The sequence below is a fragment of the Brassica rapa genome, chromosome A01 (genome assembly GCF_000309985.2).
Source record: "Brassica rapa cultivar Chiifu-401-42 chromosome A01, CAAS_Brap_v3.01, whole genome shotgun sequence".
Classification (NCBI taxonomy): Eukaryota; Viridiplantae; Streptophyta; class Magnoliopsida; order Brassicales; family Brassicaceae; genus Brassica; species Brassica rapa.
The window spans coordinates 7958845-7980603 of record NC_024795.2 but is presented as its reverse complement, the minus strand read 5'-3'; the positions used below and the strand labels follow the sequence as shown (position 1 = coordinate 7980603).

The 21759-nt window shown below is 38.8% G+C and overlaps 9 protein-coding genes and 1 long non-coding RNA gene across 11 annotated transcripts; 5 read left to right on the top strand and 5 right to left on the bottom strand.

The window, feature by feature from the left end:
* Positions 1-224: 224 nt before the first annotated feature.
* Positions 225-1750, bottom strand: LOC103864626 (F-box protein At1g30790). The gene has a single exon (XM_009142394.2). The coding sequence runs from the start codon at positions 1704-1706 to the stop codon at positions 420-422; it is 1287 nt and encodes a 428-aa protein (XP_009140642.2). The 5' UTR covers positions 1707-1750; the 3' UTR covers positions 225-419.
* A 1761-nt stretch (positions 1751-3511) lies between these two features.
* LOC103861914 lies at positions 3512-4053 on the top strand. Its single transcript, XM_009139628.3, has one exon. The coding sequence runs from the start codon at positions 3547-3549 to the stop codon at positions 4009-4011; it is 465 nt and encodes a 154-aa protein (XP_009137876.1). The 5' UTR covers positions 3512-3546; the 3' UTR covers positions 4012-4053.
* A 139-nt stretch (positions 4054-4192) lies between these two features.
* Positions 4193-7080, top strand: LOC103861904 (endoglucanase 21). The gene is made up of 6 exons (XM_009139617.3): positions 4193-4656; positions 4916-5226; positions 5302-5736; positions 5992-6127; positions 6215-6387; positions 6473-7080. The coding sequence occupies exons 1-6, from the start codon at positions 4284-4286 to the stop codon at positions 6875-6877; spliced, it is 1833 nt and encodes a 610-aa protein (XP_009137865.1). The 5' UTR covers positions 4193-4283; the 3' UTR covers positions 6878-7080.
* Positions 7081-7141: 61 nt separating this feature from the next.
* Positions 7142-9904, top strand: LOC103861893 (MLO-like protein 13). The gene is made up of 13 exons (XM_009139607.3): positions 7142-7285; positions 7365-7422; positions 7508-7722; positions 7810-7926; positions 8038-8092; positions 8173-8321; positions 8422-8496; positions 8584-8672; positions 8766-8856; positions 8937-9143; positions 9227-9294; positions 9368-9428; positions 9521-9904. Exons 1-13 carry the CDS (start codon positions 7169-7171, stop codon positions 9704-9706), a joined length of 1488 nt encoding a protein of 495 aa, XP_009137855.1. The 5' UTR covers positions 7142-7168; the 3' UTR covers positions 9707-9904.
* On the bottom strand, positions 9800-11571 carry LOC117133014. Its single transcript, XR_004456828.1, has 2 exons — positions 11445-11571; positions 9800-10484 (listed from the first exon to the last, which is right to left on the bottom strand). It is a non-coding gene; the product is annotated as an uncharacterized LOC117133014 (long non-coding RNA).
* Positions 11572-11850: 279 nt separating this feature from the next.
* Positions 11851-13794, bottom strand: LOC103861876 (probable WRKY transcription factor 7). Its single transcript, XM_009139596.3, has 4 exons — positions 13601-13794; positions 12791-13535; positions 12577-12702; positions 11851-12281 (listed from the first exon to the last, which is right to left on the bottom strand). Exons 2-4 carry the CDS (start codon positions 13513-13515, stop codon positions 12131-12133), a joined length of 1002 nt encoding a protein of 333 aa, XP_009137844.1. The 5' UTR covers positions 13516-13535; positions 13601-13794; the 3' UTR covers positions 11851-12130.
* Positions 13795-14078: 284 nt separating this feature from the next.
* LOC103861859 (acyl-CoA-binding domain-containing protein 3) lies at positions 14079-16340 on the top strand. Of its 2 annotated transcripts, none has more exons than XM_009139571.3 (4): positions 14079-15271; positions 15617-15713; positions 15798-15906; positions 16004-16340. In XM_009139571.3, exons 1-4 carry the CDS (start codon positions 14370-14372, stop codon positions 16039-16041), a joined length of 1146 nt encoding a protein of 381 aa, XP_009137819.1. In that variant the 5' UTR covers positions 14079-14369; the 3' UTR covers positions 16042-16340. The 2 variants fall into 2 exon arrangements, with proteins under 2 accessions (XP_009137819.1, XP_009137826.1); XM_009139578.3 differs by having other exon boundaries at positions 16019-16337.
* A 287-nt stretch (positions 16341-16627) lies between these two features.
* On the bottom strand, positions 16628-18190 carry LOC103861849 (3-oxo-Delta(4,5)-steroid 5-beta-reductase). The gene is made up of 2 exons (XM_009139559.3): positions 18005-18190; positions 16628-17925 (listed from the first exon to the last, which is right to left on the bottom strand). The coding sequence occupies exons 1-2, from the start codon at positions 18041-18043 to the stop codon at positions 16792-16794; spliced, it is 1173 nt and encodes a 390-aa protein (XP_009137807.1). The 5' UTR covers positions 18044-18190; the 3' UTR covers positions 16628-16791.
* Positions 18191-18690: 500 nt separating this feature from the next.
* Positions 18691-19551, bottom strand: LOC103861839 (F-box protein GID2). The gene has a single exon (XM_009139548.3). It carries the CDS (start codon positions 19410-19412, stop codon positions 18972-18974), a length of 441 nt encoding a protein of 146 aa, XP_009137796.1. The 5' UTR covers positions 19413-19551; the 3' UTR covers positions 18691-18971.
* A 1124-nt stretch (positions 19552-20675) lies between these two features.
* LOC103861828 (E3 ubiquitin-protein ligase APD1) lies at positions 20676-21557 on the top strand. Its single transcript, XM_009139536.3, has 2 exons — positions 20676-20946; positions 21043-21557. The coding sequence occupies exons 1-2, from the start codon at positions 20829-20831 to the stop codon at positions 21411-21413; spliced, it is 489 nt and encodes a 162-aa protein (XP_009137784.1). The 5' UTR covers positions 20676-20828; the 3' UTR covers positions 21414-21557.
* The last annotated feature ends 202 nt before the right edge of the window (positions 21558-21759 follow it).

Here is a 21759-nt window from a genome sequence, read left to right as displayed (position 1 = left end):
TTTGGGTTTATTACTATTTTTTGGATCGGGATCGGTTCTTCAAATTTGGTATTTTGTCCACCCCTAGTATTATTGACATGAAAACAAATAAAAACATATTTTTGAAAAAATACATTTGCACGGTCACGCGGATCAAAGTCTAGTATGTTTTAAGATAATTTGTATAACATTTCATGAATATAACTCCTGCATAGTGGGATCATAATACTAGTCTACCCATAATATTCTACTCATAAAATAATAATAATAATAATCTGTGCCATCTGGTCTTCGTTTAACATAAATTGTTTTATTATCATCATCACCTTCAAAGCACACAAGCCTACACAAGAGTAAATGTATCTTGGACTGTAACATAAGGAGGTAAGATCTTTCAATGCACACAAAGCCAAAACAATGCACTTGGCTTCAAGTTGGCTTTATAAAGAAGCAATACTATCAGCGTGTTGGGGTGAGAAAGAGGCGCGACAAATGCCAGTGAGTCCATAACGGCTCCAGAACTCTTCAGTATCAGCGACTCCGTGGATCCTGACTCTTCTAATGTTTTTCGTGTCTGGGTTGAAGTAGAAAACATAGAAGGGCTGGGCACGGCCTGGCAGAGTTGTTGGGGAGAAAACGATGTCACCAGCCTTGATGGTTCCTTGGGAAATCAAACGCTCACCCGCCGCAGGAGAGAAGGGAAGAGACAAGGGAAGCTCAAATGTTTGTTTGGACCACTCATGTTTCGTCGCATCCTCCAGTATCCAAAGATAAAAACGGTTGAAAGAAAGACCAAATTTAGAACAGTCTGGTACAACGACAGCTAGCTTCCCTTTGTATTCTATCAATAGGGTAAAAGCCCCCCGAAGCATGACATCCTTAGGCGTTGTGATAAAACTTAGTATCCTCTCATGTCTAACATCAAAACACACAAACACAGGAGTTGCTCCAAAAATTGGAGCCCAAGCAGCATAATAAATGAAACCATTGATGCATCGTCCCATAGTTAGAGGGTGATGAGGCGGGGAGGTAACTTGGGTACGAGATACTACTCCTCCTCTTCCAAGTGTTATAACCTCGTGCACCATGGAACTAGGGTTATGAGCATAGATAGATGTCACCTGGGTCAATGCTTTGAATTGATCATCTACAGGATCGTATCCCAAGGATGTGCCCGTTGCCTTGCAGTGAAAGGTAATGACTTGCCCCGTGCTAGGGTTACATATAATGAACTTTGACAAGTCAAAACAAGCGAGAAAGCCATGGACGGAAGAAAACTTGGCGCTGCCGTGAGGCAAGGTCACTGAGGGTATTGTCTTGTCTAGATTGGCAACCAAAGAAGAAGTTCCCTCCTCCTCCTCTCCCGACATGATGAAGAGACGCTCGGGTTTACCAAATACACTGTTGGTGAAAGCGGCTACAAAACGGGATGGCTTGGCAGCGTAGTAAGAAGCGACGAATCTTTGGCTTCGGATAAGGGAATACCAATTCTTGGACACGCATAGGAACTTCATAAGCGACTTTCCAGGCAATCTACTCAGTGTCTCCACCTCCATATCGTAAGGGAGGAGGACCTTTAGCTTCTTACCTGGGCTCTTGTCGCCGCTTCCAACGCCATTGTCCTTTGACTCGTCGCAAAAGACTTGTTTTTGGTGATGAGTCACCATCTTCTTCTTCAGAGGGATCGCCTCCAAGCTGCCCTTCGCATGTTCCTTGCGTTTCATCATTGGAGGCGCTCCCGACGAACCCTTAATTCGACTCGTATTGATGCTAGAACTTAACTTTTTAACACCTCTGACACATCTATTTTAAATAGATTTTGTAACTAGGTTCGGTCGGACTCACTTTTAACCTTCTTAGAATTTTATTTCGAGTATTATGTTTAATTGCTATCAGTTTTAACATATTATGTTTCTTAAATATTAAAATATGATTCCTTTTAATATTTTTGCCTATATGTTTTTTTTAACCTATTGTATTTTATATGCTTTTATTTTTAAAATTTCTAACTATTCAATCATACTCAATAAATAGTTTTTTTTTTCTTTCTTTCTTTCTGTTAAATAGGCCTAAATAGTTTATACTTTTGAAAACTATCTTATTCTTATGCAATCATAATAAATAGTACTTACATTACATTTTTCACAAAAATATGTATATTTACACTATTTATATGCGTTAAGATAATAACCGTTTTTTTTTTGTATAACCTTCTTTCTTCATTAATACAACTTGCTCCTCCATAGTGTAATTATAATATTAGCCTAGACATGTTGCAACACATTCTCATTCCATCATTTATATAATTTATTTGATTGACAGATGAGTTGCATGATTAGAAAAAGCGCGTGCCACATAGTTGAACCTAGATCATCCTCTGCTTCAGAATCGGCAGCATCGAATGCTCCGCAGTTCAACCCAGTTATTTGTTGAAACTCATCCAGTGAGAAGCAAAGAGGATAAGTCGCAAAGTGAAACAAAGCTCGTACTTGCTATCGGTAAGAAGCTGACGGCAGAGGCAACTGTTTATTAGCTTCGCAGAGTTGGGGCAACGAACAACATGCAACTCAAATAACCCGGCAAATTGAGACCCCATTATAGAATCCATGTCTACCGAACCCCGGAGACAAGACGCAATAGTTTCTGTTTTAGTGAATCATACCAACATTGCTAGTTTCTGTTCTAGCGAATCATACCAACATATTAATATGCTTCATGCCCTTGTGTCTCGCAGGGACTAGCATATGTTGACTTTGTGGATGAGGAGCACCTTGCAGCAGCTATAGCAAAGAACAGAAAGATGTTAATTACTTGGTAAGATGAAATGTTAAACTTCACGACATGTTATTGTACACGAAATGTTAAACTTCACGACACCCAAATCCATCGCAGCAGATGAGACGCCAAAATCAAATGACGAGTTCGGGAATATGTTCCGTAAAGGGTAAGGCTTTGGCTTTGGTCCCTTTTCTTCTCTTCCCATGGATACAACTTCCTTGTTCTTCTTTTCTAAACGCACTCTGAAGCAATCTTGTGTTGTTGACTGACAATATCGCATCTGCGACTCTCTCATGTGTTTAAGATAATTAGATAATCATCAATGACTAAACATACAGTTTGAAGTTATTGCAAGAAGACCATGTTTTCAGTCTGGTCATAACGTCTTTATCCGTCCATAGGATGCGTAAATCTTCTGCTTCTGGTATTTCGTTTGATGTTAAAGCCATATATAATCATGTGTTTTAAGAGCTTCACCGATAGTTTTACTTTAATTTAGAGGTAATCTTTGGTGGTGATGGCCTGATGGGCAAAGATGAACGTATCAACATAACTTGCATTTAGATAAAGAATGTCGTTATCATTAGTGATAGGTGTGGTGTGTGGGGCCTCTGCAAGATGGTGATAATAAAACGGTCACAAAGACTGAAAAAAATCACAAAAAGCTAAAGAAGATTAGATTATAGCTCCTTTTGACTTTTTTTGTTGCAACGGTTACAAAATAGTCACCTTTTGATACAAAAAGGCAGCAGTGTACCATTTCCTTAAGCGTAAAGCAGTATCCATCCAATGAAGGTTATGAAAGCAGTGAAGAAGCTCAAGTTCTGGTCAAGAAAGAAGAAGAAACACAAGCAAGCTTCATCATCCTCTCAGCCACACCAATGCTATTGTGAGTACTCCTCCTCCGCAGTGTCAGCTCCTCTTCTTGAGCCAACAGCACCTCCTCTCTCGTTTTGGTTCGATGAAACTCAGCGTCTTTATGCTCCAGAGACATCATCAGCATCTCCTTGGAGTACTCCATTGCCTCAGAAACAAGAAGAAGCCATCGTCGAGATAAAACCCTTGTCTCAAGTGTCTGATCTTCGCATCAATCAGTCTTATCAGCAGTACATGGTCCCGAATCCAAGTGTTGGTGTTCCCATCATCGTAGAAGCAGCTCCAGCCAAGAGATCATCAGTGGGAATATTCGGTTGTGTTATCGAGTTAAGTTCAAATGTAGTTCGTTGTTTCTTCCCTTGTTTTAGCCGCCATTAAGAAAACTATTTACGACAATAATTCAATATCTTTGACATGTTACATGTGTTTGTTTACGTCTTCCTATTACATCATCATCTTATAAAACATTCCGACACAGAACCGATGAATGACACGTGGCTGAATATTTAATTAAACTCAAAGTCTTTAAAGCTTCTTCACTTTCACTTTCCACATCACACACTCATCAAACAACTTCGTCTTCTCTACTTTGAAAACAAAAAGACAAAGAGACTTCCTCAGATCTTATCAGAGTGGGACCCATCATCAACATGTACGGACGACACCCATTGACTGTTCCTCTAGAGATCAATGCAGCTGACTCCATCACAGACGACGATCGCAGCCGAAAATTGCAAGAACACGACCGTGCCACTCTTCCTCCTCCACTCGACGCTACGCGGCGGAGCTGGCTACTCGAACCACCACAGCCGAAGAAAAAGAAGTACGTTGATCTCGGTTGTATGCTAGTCAGCCGCAAGATCTTTCTCTGGACTCTCGGAACCGTTCTTGTAACCACCCTTCTCGCTGGCTCCATAACCATGATCGTAAGGCACATGCCACATCACAAACAGACAGAACCTGAACCTGAAAACTACACTGTCGCTCTCCGTAAAGCTCTCATGTTCTTCAACGCTCAGAAATGTAAGCTCAAGAAACAAAAGCATTAACAGCTAATCTAGACATTCTGTTCTGTTTTAATCTGATGTCTTATCACTCAGTACGGGTCCTAAGATTTTGGAGACTAAAAACGATTTAGTAATAGTTTCAATATATATATACATATATATATTTTTTACAAATTTGGGAATCTAGTCTGTGTAAGTTTTTTCCAAAAAAATTAGGGGCCACTAGCTTATGCTCAGGATCGGTCCTATTCTTATGTTGTGATGTTTTTTTGCAGCTGGGAAGCTACCAGAGCACAATAACGTGACATGGAGGGGAGATTCATGTTTGCAAGACGGGAAAGATCAAACAGGAGGATTCTACAAAGATTTGGTTGGAGGCTACTACGATGCTGGAGATGCAACCAAGTTCAACTTCCCAATGTCTTACGCTATGACCATGTTGAGCTGGAGTGTGATTGAATACAGCGCAAAATACAAAGCTGCAGGGGAGCTAGACCATGTCAAAGAACTCATTAAATGGGGAGCTGACTATTTTCTCAAGACTTTCAACAGTAGTGCTGATACAATCGATGTGATGGTGGAACAGGTGAAACAAAAATGCATGTTTAAGCCATTGTGAGATCGTTGTTCTGTTTATAAAACGTTTCCCTTTTGTTCACAGGTCGGATCAGGACATGATGACCATTACTGCTGGATGCGTCCTGAGGACATTGACTACGAAAGGATTGTAACTCCGTGTTACGGTTCCTGCTCTCATCTTGGTGCAGAGATGGCTGCTGCTTTGGCTTCTGCGTCCATTGTTTTCAAAGACAACAGGGTCTATTCTCAAAAGCTTGTTCATGGAGCTAAGACGCTTTATAAGTATGCAGACTTTGTCAAAGATAAGAACAGTAAAAATCAGTCTCGTGAATTCTACAAGTCAAGCCTGTTTTGGGATGAACTCTTATGGGGTGGAGCTTGGTTGTATTACGCTACTGGAAATGTAACATATCTTGATCATGTTACCAGTCATGATATGGCTAGGAAAGCTGGTGCTTTCTGGAATAGCCCTGACTATGGAGTATCTAGCTGGGATAACAAGCTTCCCGGAGCTCAGGTTAGTTCTCTTTTTGGAAAAAATTGTAGTTAATGACGGACCGGGTGCCCTCAATCTACTAGAGCCAACCCAACCCCTAGCTTAGTATGATATTGTCCGTTTTGAACATGAACCTTCACGGATTTGTTCTTGGATCGGTTGCTCACAAAAATAACTCATACTAAATGGACTTGGACTGGACTTAAATATTAGACGTTCTTTGGTAACAAATGCTATTTTGGCTGACTCTTTAACCACTTGATATGTGCTTTTTAGTTGTTGTTGACGCGATTGAGGCTGTTTATGAGCCCTGGATATCCATATGAAGACATCTTGAGCACCTTTCACAATCAAACAGGAGTAGTTATGTGCTCTTACTTACCCTATTTCACAAGATTCTACAGAACCAAGGGTGAGTTTAGTTGTTTTATTTTTGTGTGTGGACATGTTCTGTTTTTGGAAATGTTAAAGTTATATAACCTAGCTATTATCTATGCAGGAGGTTTAATCCAGCTGAACCATGGAGAACCACAGCCTCTTCAATATGCTGCAAACGCAGCTTTCTTGGCGGCGCTTTACAGTGATTATCTAGATGCTGCTGATACTCCTGGATGGTATTGTGGTCCTGACTTCTATTCTACTAAAGTCCTACGAGACTTTGCCAGATCTCAGGTATATATGCATCCTCTAAATCCATAAATGAAGCAAAACAAAGAATACTTAATTTCTGATTAAAAACTTTTGTGTCCTTTGGCAGATTGATTACATACTTGGTAAGAACCCTCAGAATATGAGTTATGTTGTGGATTTTGGACAGCGTTACCCGAGACATGTACATCACAAAGGAGCTTCAATACCGAAAAGCGTAAAGAAAGAAAGCTGCAAAGGAGGATGGAAATGGAGAGACACCAAAAGAGATAATCCAAACATCATTGTAGGAGCAATGGTTGCTGGACCTGACAAGCATGATGGGTTCCATGACCTTCGCTCAAACTACAACTACACAGAACCAACTCTAGCCGGTAATGCCGGTCTGGTCGCAGCTCTGGTGGCTTTATCAGGAGAAGAGACGTTAGAATCTATTGACAAAAACACTATATTCTCTGCGGTACCTCCTTTAACACCAGCCACACCACCTCCTCCAGCACCATGGACACCTTAGAGAGAAAAAAAACACTTAAAAAACTGAAAATTATTGAGTGTAATAAGTCATCTATTGTTTCCCTAAGTGAATAAAATAGTTTCAAGTGATAACAAGTCTTGATATATTCTTTGTTTATTTGTTTAAGTAGTGGCGTGAGACAGAAGAAAGGTTTTTTATGCTTTTTACTATACAAGGTAACCTACACATTGATCTTTTCTCTCTATTCCTTACCCTCTACTACTTCCGTCTCTTATTCTCTGCTTTATATAATAAATAAACAAGAGTTGTCTCCATCTCGAGGTGCAGAAAATGGCAGAAGAGGAGAATTCACTTGAATATACACCCACATGGGTCGTAGCGTTTATCTGTTTCATCATCGTTCTCTTGTCCCTTCTCGCTGAACGTGGTCTTCATCATCTTGGAAAGGTACGTATATACATCACTGTCTATATCTGTAAGTCTAAGGTCTCTTCTTGTAATAACTCTAACATTGTCTCTGTTCCAGTATCTGAAGCGTAAAAAACAAGATGCCTTGTTTGAGGCCTTGCAGAAACTTAAAGAAGGTTTCTTCTTCTTTTCAATTTTGGAACATGAATATGTTGATTGGTTTACACCTGAACATGACCAAAATTGTGTTTCCTGAAACAGAACTGATGCTTTTGGGATTCATCTCGCTAATGTTAACGGTATCTCAGACAGCAATCAGGCATATATGTGTCCCACCAGCTCTTGTTAGCAACATGTTCCCTTGTAAGAAGCCATTAGAGGAGGAGCATCATGCTCCTGAAACATCTCATTCGCTTGTCTTCAATACACGACATTTGCTTTCAACAGGAGCAAGTCCAGACCATTGTACTAACAAGGTAATATTTCCCTTGAAACTCCTATCTCACTCTGGATGCTTTTCTATTATTAGTATCTTGCTTTTTTTCATCAACATGGTTTTGCAGGGGAAGGTTCCTTTAATATCCGTTGAAGCGTTACATCATCTCCATATCTTTATATTCGTGCTAGCGGTTGTTCACGTCATCTTCTGTGCTTCAACGATGGTTCTTGGAGGAGCTAGGGTAATGTAACTTGCTTTTGTTAGCGTTTTTCGCAAGTAACTGAACAACATTAGAACTTTCTATTCAAAAGCTTTCTCTTGTTTTGCTCATATGATTTGAAATTACATGTAGATACAACAATGGAAGCGTTGGGAGGATAATTTCAAGAAGATTCCTTCTCAAAAAGGTGAGATTCGACATTGGTATTTTGTTGATTTTTTTGCGTCTTAAACACCATCTAAATATTAAGAAAAAAACATGTTTCAGATGCATCAAAGCCTGGTCATGCTCATGCTCATCATGCTCATGCTCATGCTCATGCTCATGCACTTCACGAGTTATTTAACGCAAATCACGAGTTCTTCAAGATGCATGCTGGAGGATTCTGGAGAAGATCTGTTGTCATCAGCTGGCTGGTGAGTCTTGGATACTAATACCAAAACAAACGTATTACACATCAAACAAGTTTGTCTAGATCTTATTTGATATCTGATGAGATCATCCAATGTGGTGCAGAGATCATTTTGCAAGCAGTTTTATGGTTCTGTCACCAAATCAGAATATATAGCTCTGCGACATGGGTTCATCATGGTCTTACTTCACTCTCTTTTTTCCAACATGTTATTTCCAGTCTTTTATGTAACAATAACAATATGTATTATTCCTTCATTTTTCCAGACCCATTGCCCCACAAACCCATCATTTAATTTTCACAAGTACATGCTAAGAACAGTGGAGATGGATTTCAAGAAAGTTGTGACCATAAGGTATTTAGCTCTTTTAGATTACACACACCAATGGCTTCATAAGTTTTTTTGTCTAACACCATTTTTGTATGATGTGATGGTATAAATATAAAGCTGGTATCTCTGGCTCTTTGTTGTCGTCTTTCTTCTGCTGAATGTAGGAGGATGGAATACTTACTTCTGGTTGTCTTTCTTGCCTTTAATAGTAAGTTCATTTAGTTAATGATCTAATCATATTTTTGAATTCTTGGAATGCTATACTTCAATGTGTTTATCTAAATGTAGTTGTTACTAATGGTGGGTGCGAAACTGGAGAATATAATAAGTAGCTTAGCTGTGGATGTTTGTGAGAAGAGAAACCGTGGGGAACAAGCAGTAATCACACCTTCTGATGAACTCTTTTGGTTCCATAGGCCAGAGATTGTTCTCCAACTCGTCCACTTCATTCTCTTTCAAAATTCATTTGAGATCGCTTTCTTCTTCTGGATTTTGGTACTTTCATTTTTCTTCCTTTTCTAAGAGTTTTGTTTGAACAATCACAATGCTAATAGATGATTTCTCCATCGTATCATCAGTTCACATATGGAATACATTCGTGTATCATGGAGAAACTAGGCTTCCTTATTCCACGGCTTGTCATGGGGTAATAACAAGATGCACACTTGCAAGTCTAAATAAACTATCATTTGATCTGATGAACTCTTTTGTCCAAACAGAGTGTTAGTCCAAGTGCTTTGCAGTTACAGCACATTGCCACTTTATGCTCTCGTTACACAAGTAAGTATATAACCACAACAAGCCTAGCTAATATACACTACACAACTAAACAAAGTTTTGAATCACTTGTTTTTTTTTTCTAATTCTAAAAGATGGGTAGCAAGTTCAAGAAAGGGATATTCGACGATTTAGTACACTCCACACTGAAAGTATGGTTGTCAGATACAAGGAGCAAAGGTGAATCCACGAGCGCGGCTCGCAGGATGGAGATAGTACCTACCATTCCTGAGTCTTTTAATGTCCAAATCAATGAAGTTATGGAATGTGACAACCCTTAAGTTGCTATTTATGTCTAAGTCCAATAAGATCTGCTACATCATTCCCTACGCTATCCCTTAACTATTTGTTGTAACATTTGCACTTATATCGTTGATTTTTTTACATTCTAGGACACATTATGTCTTTGGAATTGCATATTTAGACACTTGTTGCTTGAGGCACACAATTTCTATGTGCAATGTCTTAGATGCCCTCAACCTTATCTAACAATAACTAGAAAGATATTAACTAACAACTCTAACTAAATCCAAAAGTCTTTTTATTAAATCATTCAAAAATTTATTTATTTTAGAATTTCAAAATTCAAGTTCAGATTCACTTTTATTAAACTCTATTTTTCTTTTTATTTATTTTCATAACGCATACTCAAATCCAATAATCACGATACACTCTCCTTCATCAAATCGAAGAAACAATTAATTCTTAATCCTCTTGGCTTGTTTCCTTCTTCTCAACTTTTTTTTATTCCTTTGTATATCTCTATTTTTTGTCTGTTTTTCTATCTTTTTATTACGAATCATGACAGAATCCACGGATAAAAAAAAGAAAGAGAAAACGCCTCAACATGGATTTCGAGCTCAACATCGCATCGGTGAGCTCGGTGGCTCAGTGAAGCCATGGGGGTTCGAGCTCGTCGAAATCCTCCGCCACCACGAGATCTGCTGCTCAAGTTGACTCCTCGCCTTGCTCAACTCATTTCCGAAGTCTCATCCATTATATAGGTGAAGCTGCAGTGGTTTGAGCTTGGTATCACCATGGGTGAAAGCTCGATTAGATCTGCAATAAGAATGATGAATTTACATATTTGGTCCTTATATTTATGTAAGTATTTGTTTTCACCCTCAATTTTTAAATGTGCAGATTTGTATTCTAATTAGTATCAAAATTTTCAAGTATACACTACAGACATGCTTTATGCAATTATGTTCTTCATGATTACAATGTCCATATAAATATATCCTAATCCATGTCCACACCTACTAGCTCACAAATAATCGATAATGGACATCATTTAACATGATCTCTTTCAGAAACTTTGATGTGGATACAACTTGTGTGTCATACTAATATGTCTAGATATTCTCTTTTACACATTTATATCCATGTCCACATATCTTACGTTCACACTTTTATAATCCATATCCATATATTCTTATAAGTTATATATAAAAATATATATAGAAAATTAGATAAAACAATAAAAGTATATATCATTAAATAACAAATATATATCACTTTGTTATACTAATTTTTTTGGTCATATACATCTTTAAATAAAAAAATAGAAAACAAAACATAGAATTTTGTAAAAAAAAAATATTGTGTCCACATCCATAAAACATATGTCCAATAAATTATAATTTAGCAATTTAGTTAGACATTAAAATATAAAAATATATATATGGATATCAAAATAATAAGAAAAAAGAAACATGTTTTTATATGGTTATTATATATTTATTTAATCAGAAACTGAAATAATGTATGAATAAATATGGTTTTGTGTCCATGTCCACAATTAATTTATAACTATATTATCCACACTATGATATCCATGTCCATACTTTTTTTGTATATATATTAGTATATATATATGAAAATGGATGTTAAAAGATAGAGAATTTTATACATAATTTAATGTGATAATTATTTTTGTTTTATATATTTTAGAATTTGAAATAAAAGTAAATGAAACATTAAGAGAAATAAGAAAAACAAGTTACAATTTATACTTACCCAAACATAAGCGCATCTTCCGTTTCTTCTGAGCAAGGGCATTTCTGTCCAAAACAGCTCTCAGATTCAAGGAAAGTGTCCCTCCAGCGGATTGTGTCTTAAAGTGTTAAAAAAGATAAAAAAGTGTCTTAAATGGTAATCGACTCTATATCGTTTGGTTATGCTAACTTTAGAGCTCTCATCACAGGATTGTGTCGATCTGTTTGGCACTGCATTAGAACATGTGGTGATAATAAAGTCAACAACCTCATTCATATTTTTGTTCTGTCAAGTCAACAACGGTTATAAATTCTGGTAACGTTCATTAATTAGTTGATGTAAATTCAAACATGGTGATAAATAGTGCTATTGACCTTCCAAGTTCCTCAAACAAATTAGTCAACTCAATCTAAACTAACCTAATATATAGTGCTATTATCTTTAGAATAAATAAACAAAAGGAAAAGGACTTTCACATGGTTCAACTTGCATCAAGAGTCAAGATCCACAACGATTGCCCCCTATTCTCTCCAATTAAAGCAAAATAAAGCAAAAGCTTTTGTAAAAAAAATTAAATATATATATAAAAAAGTGCAGACTAAGGCCCACTCTGTCGTTGACTAATCTGGATTTCGGACAGAAACAAGAGTAGGGTCACTTCCAACTCAGATCGAACGGCTAAGATTCCACGGCCGCAACGACCAAAGTTAAAGAGTTTTGTCATGATGCGTCTCGAGCACCAAAGCATGGTTGTGGTCTCCTTCGTAAGTCACGATAAGCATCATCGCATCGTCGAGTGCACGCTCCACGTGCTTACGCGCCGGACAACCTCTTACACTGCTGCATTTGTAATATCCCCTGTGACACCGAGTCACAAGATCGAGTTAAGTTTGAGAATCACAACAACACGAGCTGACTCAACTCGGTCTCGTGTATTTTAAAACTTTGTAGATAAATAAACAAGTCAAAAAGAGTGCGAAAGCCACTACTACTAGACGACACGTTTGGTACAACCAATATAGAAAAAAATATTTGACAATATACACAAGTTGCATTATTTTCTAATCTAATTAATTAGATGTTTATAGTGACGTATGTGTTTTTGTGTGATTTAAGGATTCATAAACCTGAAATAAAACTAATTAAGACTAACCGAGGATGAGGAGAGCCTTTGATTGGTTTTTGACCATATTTTCTCCATGAATATTCGTCAGATGGTATATCAGCCATCTTGCTGCTTACGGCAGGAACCCTAATCACTCTCTTCACTCTAGATTTCCTGTTTATTTTTTTTATTACAATAATTAATTTTTAAATAACGAAGATTTAGATCTAATAATAATGATTATTAGTGTGTGGGATCAAACCTTTTCTTGGTACAATGGCAACGACTTGAGGGAGATGAGTCACACCTTCTCTTCAACGAAACTGATGATAAAGGAGGCTTACCAATCGAACCCGAGATTTGGGATGATGGGTTAGTGAACTCGAATCCTGAAGACATCTGGTTACTCTCGGTGTCACATCTATGAGAAGACATGAACGAGTTCGCCGCGGAGACAGGTGGTGACGGCGCGAAGTTTATCGTTGATGGCTCTTGTGGTCTTCCGTTGTTAGCCGAAGAAGACGAACCGTTCTTTGTTATCAGACTGTTGTTGTGTGATAAAGGAGGACGTCGATGGATTGGTGTCGGACAATAAACTCTAAACGCAGATCCACCGTTCTGCTCCGTTTTCTGTCTGTTTAACACGACGGCGCTTGTTGCTGGCTTCTCCTCCGTCTTCCAATCTCCTCCTTCTTTGGTTTTTGTCGTAACCGGTGCTCGTCTGAATCTAGCGTGTCCGGTTCTAGATCTACCGAGAAGTGATATCACCTTCTTGAAACTGTTAACGGCGACGTCAGTCACCGCCGTTATCTCTTCTGTCGGTTGACTTTTTTGATTAATTAGTTTAAGAAACTCCTTAACGCCGTGAATCCCAGCAGACGCAGCTTCTCTCAGGGCGGTGTCTTCCATATTTGCAGAAAAGCCGCCGTCGTCTTCTCCTTTGACTCTAACGCCACCGTAGCTGTTCCTCATGAGTTCCACCGCCATATCTCACAACAAACACACCACTGTAATCCTTTTAAAAAAAGTCAAAACTAATAAATACACGGTTTCACTGTATTATTATTCTTCCCTCGTTGGAGTTGTTTAAAGAAGATGATAATGATGAGCACCGATAAAAAGAAATGAAAGGGGCGAGTCAACTCAAAACTCTAATGCGCTTTATCTCTCTCTTTGAGATAGTGCATCAGTCAAATATATTGCCAATAATAGGGAGACACGTGTCGTCACTTTGTCAAGTATTTGACAATCTCAACGTCAATGATTTTTATAATGGAATTGGAACCAGTGGAGCTCAAAAATAAACATATATTCTAAAAAATTATTCGAAATATCTAGATATTCGATACAAATTAAAATAGTAAAATATACTATTCGTATAAAATAAAATAAAACGATTTTCACAAATGTTGATGGTGAAAATGAGTAATAAATTCCCCCTCAGAAAAAGGACAAGAACAAAACAAAAACGATGGTTTTATTTGGGCTGTGGTGCGTAATGGGCTTATGTTGGCCCATTAAGTGTTAAGAAAAAACGGCGCGGCGGAGAAGGAGCCAGGTGGGTGAAGGGGATAAGCGTAAACCGTAAGAGCCAAGTCAGCATTAAAAGCGGTTAGGTGTTGAGGAGAAGTCCTGTTATTGTCGGACCCGCTATGTCGCATAAAGTCGAAGACTCTCCACGAATATACTTTCTTCCTCTCTTCTTTCTTTCCCTTTTCCCTTTTTTTTTTCTTCTAAAAAATATTTGACGTTCCTTGATTTTACTTCCTTCATAGATCCCTAAGTATCTCTCTGCTTTTTTCTCTTTCTCCTGTTCCGTCTTTGCGTGATCCATCATCATCATGGAGTTCTTACTAGAGTTGCTTCTCACGGCGGTTGTTGCGCTTCTGTTTTCTTTCCTTGTCGCCAAAATAGTATCTGTTTCTATGGCAGGGGAAAACGATGGTAGTTCCGATCAGGCGGGGGAAACTGAGATCGGTGTCGGTGATGGTTCTGCTACGGTGGAGGAGCTTTGTTTTGGTTTGAAAGTGGATGCTCCGGTGGTCCAGAGCGAGAGGAAACTCCGAGCTGTTGTTGATGAGAATGTCGAACACGTGGATCGGTTTGGAAGTGGAGCTGATCGTGTTGTTGATGAAGTTGAGGAAGCTGCTAGAGACGTTGAGTTGGTGGTTCCAACTACGGAAGCTAATGAGTTCTTGGCCGCTGTCTCGCCGGGGAATGTGGTAGCCAAGGAGATGATAGTTCGTGGAGAAGAAGAAACAGGTTATGAACGTGAAGAGTTGGTTGTTAGTACGGCGGAAGCTGAGTCCACTGCTTCTATATCGCCGGAAAACGTTATTACAGAGGAGATTATGAATCGAGGACAAGAGGAGGGAACAGAAGGAAGAAGTGATTGTGTAGAAAACGTAAAAAGAGAAGTCGTAGTTACGGAGTCTGAGAAGGTTAGGGTTGAAGAAAGTAACAGTGTGGAGAAGAGTGAGGATAAGATGGAGTTGAGTATTGAAGAGCAAGTGGAGTTGAGTATTGAAGAAGAAGATCTTGATGATGATTGGGAGGGGATTGAGAGGAGTGAGCTTGAGATAGCCTTTGCAGCTGCTTCAAATCTTCTGGAGGAATCAGGGAAAGGTGAAGATATTGGTGCTGAGGCTAAGATGGAGCTGTACGGCCTTCACAAGATCGCCACGGAAGGGTCATGCCGAGAGGCACAGCCTATGGCCGTCATGCTCTCTGCTCGTGCTAAATGGTACCATACTGCAACTTATAGCTTTCCATCTCTCTACTCCATGTGAATGTCTTAGAGGCAGAATGTTCTGAGTGTTAAGACTGGAAATGGTTAGGAATATATTTCCATATTGTTGATTTTTATATGTCCTATTACTGATGTGGGAGGGTATTCAATACACTAAAAACTAGGAGGTACAAAGCTTTAATAGATACCTGATCATCTTGTTACAAAAAAAAAAAAAAAAAAAAAGATACCTGATCATCTAGTTAGGACAGAATCAGCAATGTATGTAACTTAGTTACTTTTATAGCATGTTCAACAACTGCTATGTGAGAGTGACACACAGTGCTTACCTTGTGCTAGGAATGCCTGGCAAAGACTTGGAAACATGAGTCAAGAAGAGGCAATGGAGCAATATCTTGCACTTGTTTCAAAGGAGATTCCTGATTTGGTGAATACTGTGAGTTGTTACATTCCTGGTCTTTAATGGCTTTTAAGTTGTTAGAATTTTTTCGACTTATTTATCTTTCTTCTCTCTCTATAGGTAGGGAAGATGCCAGAAACAGAAACCTCTGTTGACTTACCACCTAACTCTGGATCATTAGAAGATCCGACCACTTTAGACACAATTGGTGTTGCAACCAGCAAAAATGGTAAAGACTAATAAATAATTCCCTGAGAGTAAATGATTTCTTGTATCTTTCCTAGTTTTATATTCCTTTTGCTAACTTCAAATCTAACTCTCATTAGAAATACACGTTTCAGGGGAAGATGAATCCAGTGTTTAAGCAGGAAAGGCTTGATTGAACAAAGAATCCTTTGGGAAAATAAAGGCAAATCTATTCTTTTGCATTAAAAGTATGTTTCTCAAAAGATAATATCATAAATGCAGTAAATAGACCATTTGGTTGTATAGTGTTGTTCTACATAATTCCTAATCCTCACCCAATGGTTTGAAGGAGTTACTTTCAGCAAACAAAAACAAATTAAATATCTATGTGTGTGTGTGTGTGTGGATTGGTTGATTTATGGTGTGTAGATAAAACTAAGACATCAATCAAGCAAGGGAACTTATACCTTCCTAGTAGTTTGTCTTTGGGTTGATTCTCACGTATCAGCAAGCTAAAACGCTAAAGCTGATTGCAGCTAAACAATAAACAAGCAAGTATTCTTACTTTCAATTTGCAAAGAGGAGAGCTTTGAGATCAAAGCCAGCTCTGTGTACTCTCTTTAACCAGCTTACCTTGTTATGAGCGTTTGGAAACAGTCAACAACCAATACTATAGCGGGTCCAAGAGACACCACTTGCGGAACCATAGCGACCAATACACTCTACTTCCAAGACAAAGAATCTAGTAACAACTAGTAATGACATATGCCAAAAAAACTATCCGAAAACAGTAGAATTTCAAAAGGGACTTACAAGACTAGAGATGGAGTACTTAAACAACGGTAAATCCGCATTTTATTTTATTCTTTTTGAAGACAACAAAGAACATAAAACGAAGAAGAAAACGAGAGAAACATTCATGTATGGATCAAGGCACGATCTTGAAAGCCTTGTACTTATCAATCCACGAGATAAAAGAGTTGTTAGAGTTCCTGAAACCAAGGAAACCATGCTCTTTACTCTTGTTCATACTATCAATCATCCCTTCCACACCAAGTATCACATCAACAAACCACCACACACCAACTTCATCAAGCTTCTTCTCCGCCAACCCATTCTCCTTCACCATCTCCTCCCACACACTCTCTTTCCCTTTCATCATCTCCACCAACCCACCAACATTCCTCCCTTCCTCAAACCCATACTCCTCGATCCCAAACTGCTCCGCAAGAACCTTCCACAGATGCTTCCACTTGAAAACATCATCATTATTACAGTTAAACGCCTCGTTCTTCGCGTACGGATCAACCGCAGCCCAAATCTGCTGCTCAGCGATCAAGTCCGCATCCGAAGCCGTACTGAAACCTTCCCAGGCCTTCTTGCTCCCCGGGAAGATCAGCTTAGTCCCTTCGTGCTTGCATATCGCTGCGTACACACATAAAGTCCCCACAATGTTCATCAAACTGTAAGGAGAGAAACCGAAGATGGTGTTCGGTCTATGCACAGACCAAGTCACGCTCTCCTTCTTCTTGATCTCTTCGAACAGAACATCCTCAAGAGCGTAGTAAAAATTCTCGACTCCCAACCTCGGCATATCCTCAGTAAACGGAGGATCATGATACTTAGTCGTCTCGAGGTCCTTGAAGGGACCGATGTAGTGCTTGGTCCCCGTCTGGAGACAAACGTGCCTTAGATTCGGCGCGTGGGGGACAACCGCGCGGAGGACGTTGCGGAGCATGGTTCCGTTGGCCTCGCAGTTCTCCCGCTCGGTGGAGCGGTTGGTCCACGTGACGTAGAAGACGTGCGTAACGTCGGTTAAGGGGGATAGCTTGGATCTGACGTCATCGGGGTCGGAGACGTCGCACTGGATGTAGTCGATGGGGTGATCTGCGTTCCAGGAGGGGCGAGGACGGCGAGCGACGCCGTAGACTTTCCACGGGCCGCCGGGGGTGTCGGAGAGGGGGAGGATCTCGGCGAGGCTGTTTCCGACGATTCCGGTGACGCCGATGATGAGTGCGACGCTCTCGTAGGTTTGTGTTGGCTCATCGTCGTCGAACTTCTTCTGCGAGAGGAGAGCGGAAGAAGATACTATTAGATCAGTGATTATGAAGAAGACGAATATCATACGAGGTTGAAGTTACCTTGGCAGCTCCGATGGCGCCAGCCCACCACCAACTCATTTTTCTCGATCAAATCGGTGTGACACGAGAAACAAAAGACAAGCTATGGGAGATGTTCTAGACTTGCGGTTAAGTAACTTTAGATACAGAATGAGAACCGTGTGAGGTTGTCTTTCAGCATTTTCTTGTCATTTTGTAATTAAAAAATATCTCATACTATCTTATTATATAAATCTTACAAAAACATAAAATTATTTTACACAATTAATTACACCATTTTTGTTGTTTCTTGGTAAGCCACACAATTAGTCTACAGTTTGTTACTTTGTTTCTATTTTTCATATAAAACAATGAACAAAACTTTGTGAATTTTTTTTGAATTTTCAGATTTTCTGTGATTGTTTTAATCTTTAAACTTTTGTTTTATTATTAATAGTTTTTACATTTTCAAATATGCTTTTAAATTACTTTTTTTAAGTTTTACATTTTCAGTTGATTAATTAACAAAATCAAATAAGATTAATAAAAATTAATAATTTCTTCTTATATGTGTGTAAAAATTTAAACAACACTTATTATAAAACTTTCCATTTTTCTGCTGTTTCTTGGTAAGCCACGTAATTTCACTGGACTTTGTTTCTAATTTCATATGGAACCATGAAAAACCTTTTATATCAGTTCTACAATAATAGAGAAGGGGAATCGAATCATAAGAAGAATATTTCCTTCAATTTGGATCTGATTAAGTACAAAAACTTCAAATATGATTTGACTTAAATATTCTCACCAGCCTCTATTATTACAGAACTAGCTGTTTCAGACAGTCTGGCTTACATGGATTTTGCCAGATTTTAATAATATCAAACATATGAGAACGAGCTTAAACAAGTACAAAGCAGATATTACAAATTACAAACATCTCGCAAAACAATAAAATAAAACTAAGAACGATGCTGGAAAAATAGATCTGAAGTGAAATTATTTGGACTCAGGGGAGCCTCTTAGTGAAATTCATCTTCTCGTAGTACCGAATCGAGAGGAGAGAAAGGGAGAGTTTCAGCTCGTCTTTACCCAATCTACCATGTTGATTCGGACTCGAGAGAGGCCAGAGGTAGAGCGAGTGGAGTTGCTTGAAGCCGCCAAGCGCCAAGACGACGAATCTGAGCTGGTGTTGGCTGCAGCCGATGTTGGCCCAGTGACGCGTGCAGATCAGCTCCCACAGACGCTCGTCTTGTGCAGTCCTGTGCCAGATCTTGCTCACGCAAGAAGACGTTGCTAAGGTCCTCGCGTCCACGTGCTTCAACACCTCGTAGAGTAGATTCTCGTCTAAGTTGGCGAATCCGATTTCTGAATCTTCCTCTGTGGTCTTTTTCATCTTCTTGTTACTCGCGTCACCGTTTGTAACTGAGTTTGAAGCACTGCGTTTCATGTGGAATCGATTATGTAGATCAAGTTTTTGATTGAGAGGAGAGATAAGTATTGAATCGAGGGAGATGGGAGATTGGGTTATGAGCTCTGGAGGGGCCTTCTCTTTGGAGTATTATCGAAGACGACAAGAAGAAAAAAAAGAATACAATGAATATTGTTCGACTGGTTTTTTATTCGAAGTGACGAGTTTACCCTCACAGCTGTTTTTGTCTTCATCGGGTTCTGTTTGTCATCATGAACGAAAACCCAAATACGTTATAAGAAGAAGTAGACAGCCCAAATATTTAGGCCCAAGATACAACGATGAACACAAAGCTAAGGACACTGCACAGTGCACACGTGTTCAAAAGAGGATCAAACATGGTTTACATAACAGCTAGTACTCAGTAGGTTACTTCACCATTCCATTGGTAACTCCAGCTCCATGCCGAGTCTTCAAAACCAAGTGTGTAGAGGCGAGTACAAAAGCTTATTTAGTGAGGCATATATTATAACTATTTTTTTGTTTTAAAGTATTTAAATAAAATTTAGATTAGTCACTTACAAGTAAAATAAAGATGAGAGTAGGCAGTGCCACATGCATACTCCACCTGCCTTTCGCCACTGCCTGCATGCATGCCATAATCAAAATATTCATGCATATTTCCAGAGTATCAAAATTCATGTTTTTAGTTGAAGTTCTTAAACGCAACATTATTTGAAAAATTCTCAAAGAAGAATGCGCAGTTAGTAGATAAATATAGATGGACACCTTTTTTTTATTATTCCCAGTCACAACAGATAAGTCATAAGTGTTGTCACATTCAACAAGTTGCCCCTTACCTATTATAACGAGCCATATGACTAATGTTTTGGAGAACAGTTCCGGTTTTTGTATTATAACCGGCAAACACAAAAATGAAATAAACACACACATTTAAGTATTTTCTTCTTACCCTCACCACACTGGCCCTTTCAATCACTTAGGTACTTTCCATTTATATTTTTAAAAAGAGTTAACGTCACCTAAATGACCTTTGATTGAGTGTGCCACATAAGAGACCAGTGGGTCAGTGGCTATAGAGACAGCATTAACTATTTCAAGCCAAAAAGAATCATTTGCTTAGGAGAAAACGGCGTGAATTTGTTCTTAAAAATGTGTATTAAATCAGTTTTGGAAACGACCTTCTTTTTGTGTGTGTGTGTCAGCAACCTGCATTCTCCCTCTTTTTCTGATCAGATTAATAAATATGGATCGCACGACGAGTCCCTTTGACACAATCTTATATAAATTCTGTCAAAATCACAACAATGCTTGGAATTAATCAACAATCCACTAGTTTAATGCTCTCAAACAAGCAAGAAGAGATCCAATATAACTTCACATAAGCCCAAATCATTCTATCATCATTGAATCATTTTATTTTATATCTTGAAGATGTTCGGTACAACGATCTCAAGATATATGTTCTCTGGTGTTTTGCAGGATGAGTTCAGTGGATGGTACAATGAGCTATCCATCACCGCTAGAGCGGTGGTTTATATCACATTTTTGGGTACAATCTCTCAAACTTATATACTATAACATATAAACTATCTTATTCAGTGTTAAGCTAACTTGCTTCTTTTTGTAATGTGTTCTTACTTCTTAGGGACTATAATGTTCCTTATATTTTTGATACTGAAATTCCTGAGCGATTGTGACATGGAAGATGACACGGAGAGGTTACCAGTGGTGGCAGGAGAAGAAGTCACCGGTTGGACGCCCTTGGTCAACGAGACGTCGGAAGTAACTGGCAAAGGAGACTTGGAAACGGCGTCGTTTAGCTCTGCGGAGGATGTGGACTACTCGACATATTGTGTCATATGTTTCGAGGAACGGAGAAACTGTTTCTTCGTACCTTGCGGTCACTCGGCCACTTGTCGCGGCTGTGCTGAGAAGATCATGTCGGAAGAAAACAAGGTGTGTCCGATTTGCCGGAGGGTGATACGCAAATCTAAGAGATTAGTGCTGAAGGTTTAAACGTTGTTGCTTTCCCTAACCACCATTTTGTATCATGATCCCAAGCAAAATTTGTAATAATCATGTGTGTTAATCTTTCACTACATTAACTTTGAAGAAAAATTAACTATGTTGCAGTAAAAAGAAGGTTAAAGATTTAAGCCATTTTAGATGAGAGCATTGGTGTTTCTTTTAGATGAGGACATCTCTTTCATCGTCTGAAGGCCACATAAAGTTTTGTAGTCTCCTCATTGAAATCTTTATATTGCTGTATTTTTTTTTTTAATCAATAACATACATTACCTAATTCAGATAATGTACAATAACGACTCACTAGTAGATTACATGTTGTGTTAGAGATATATGT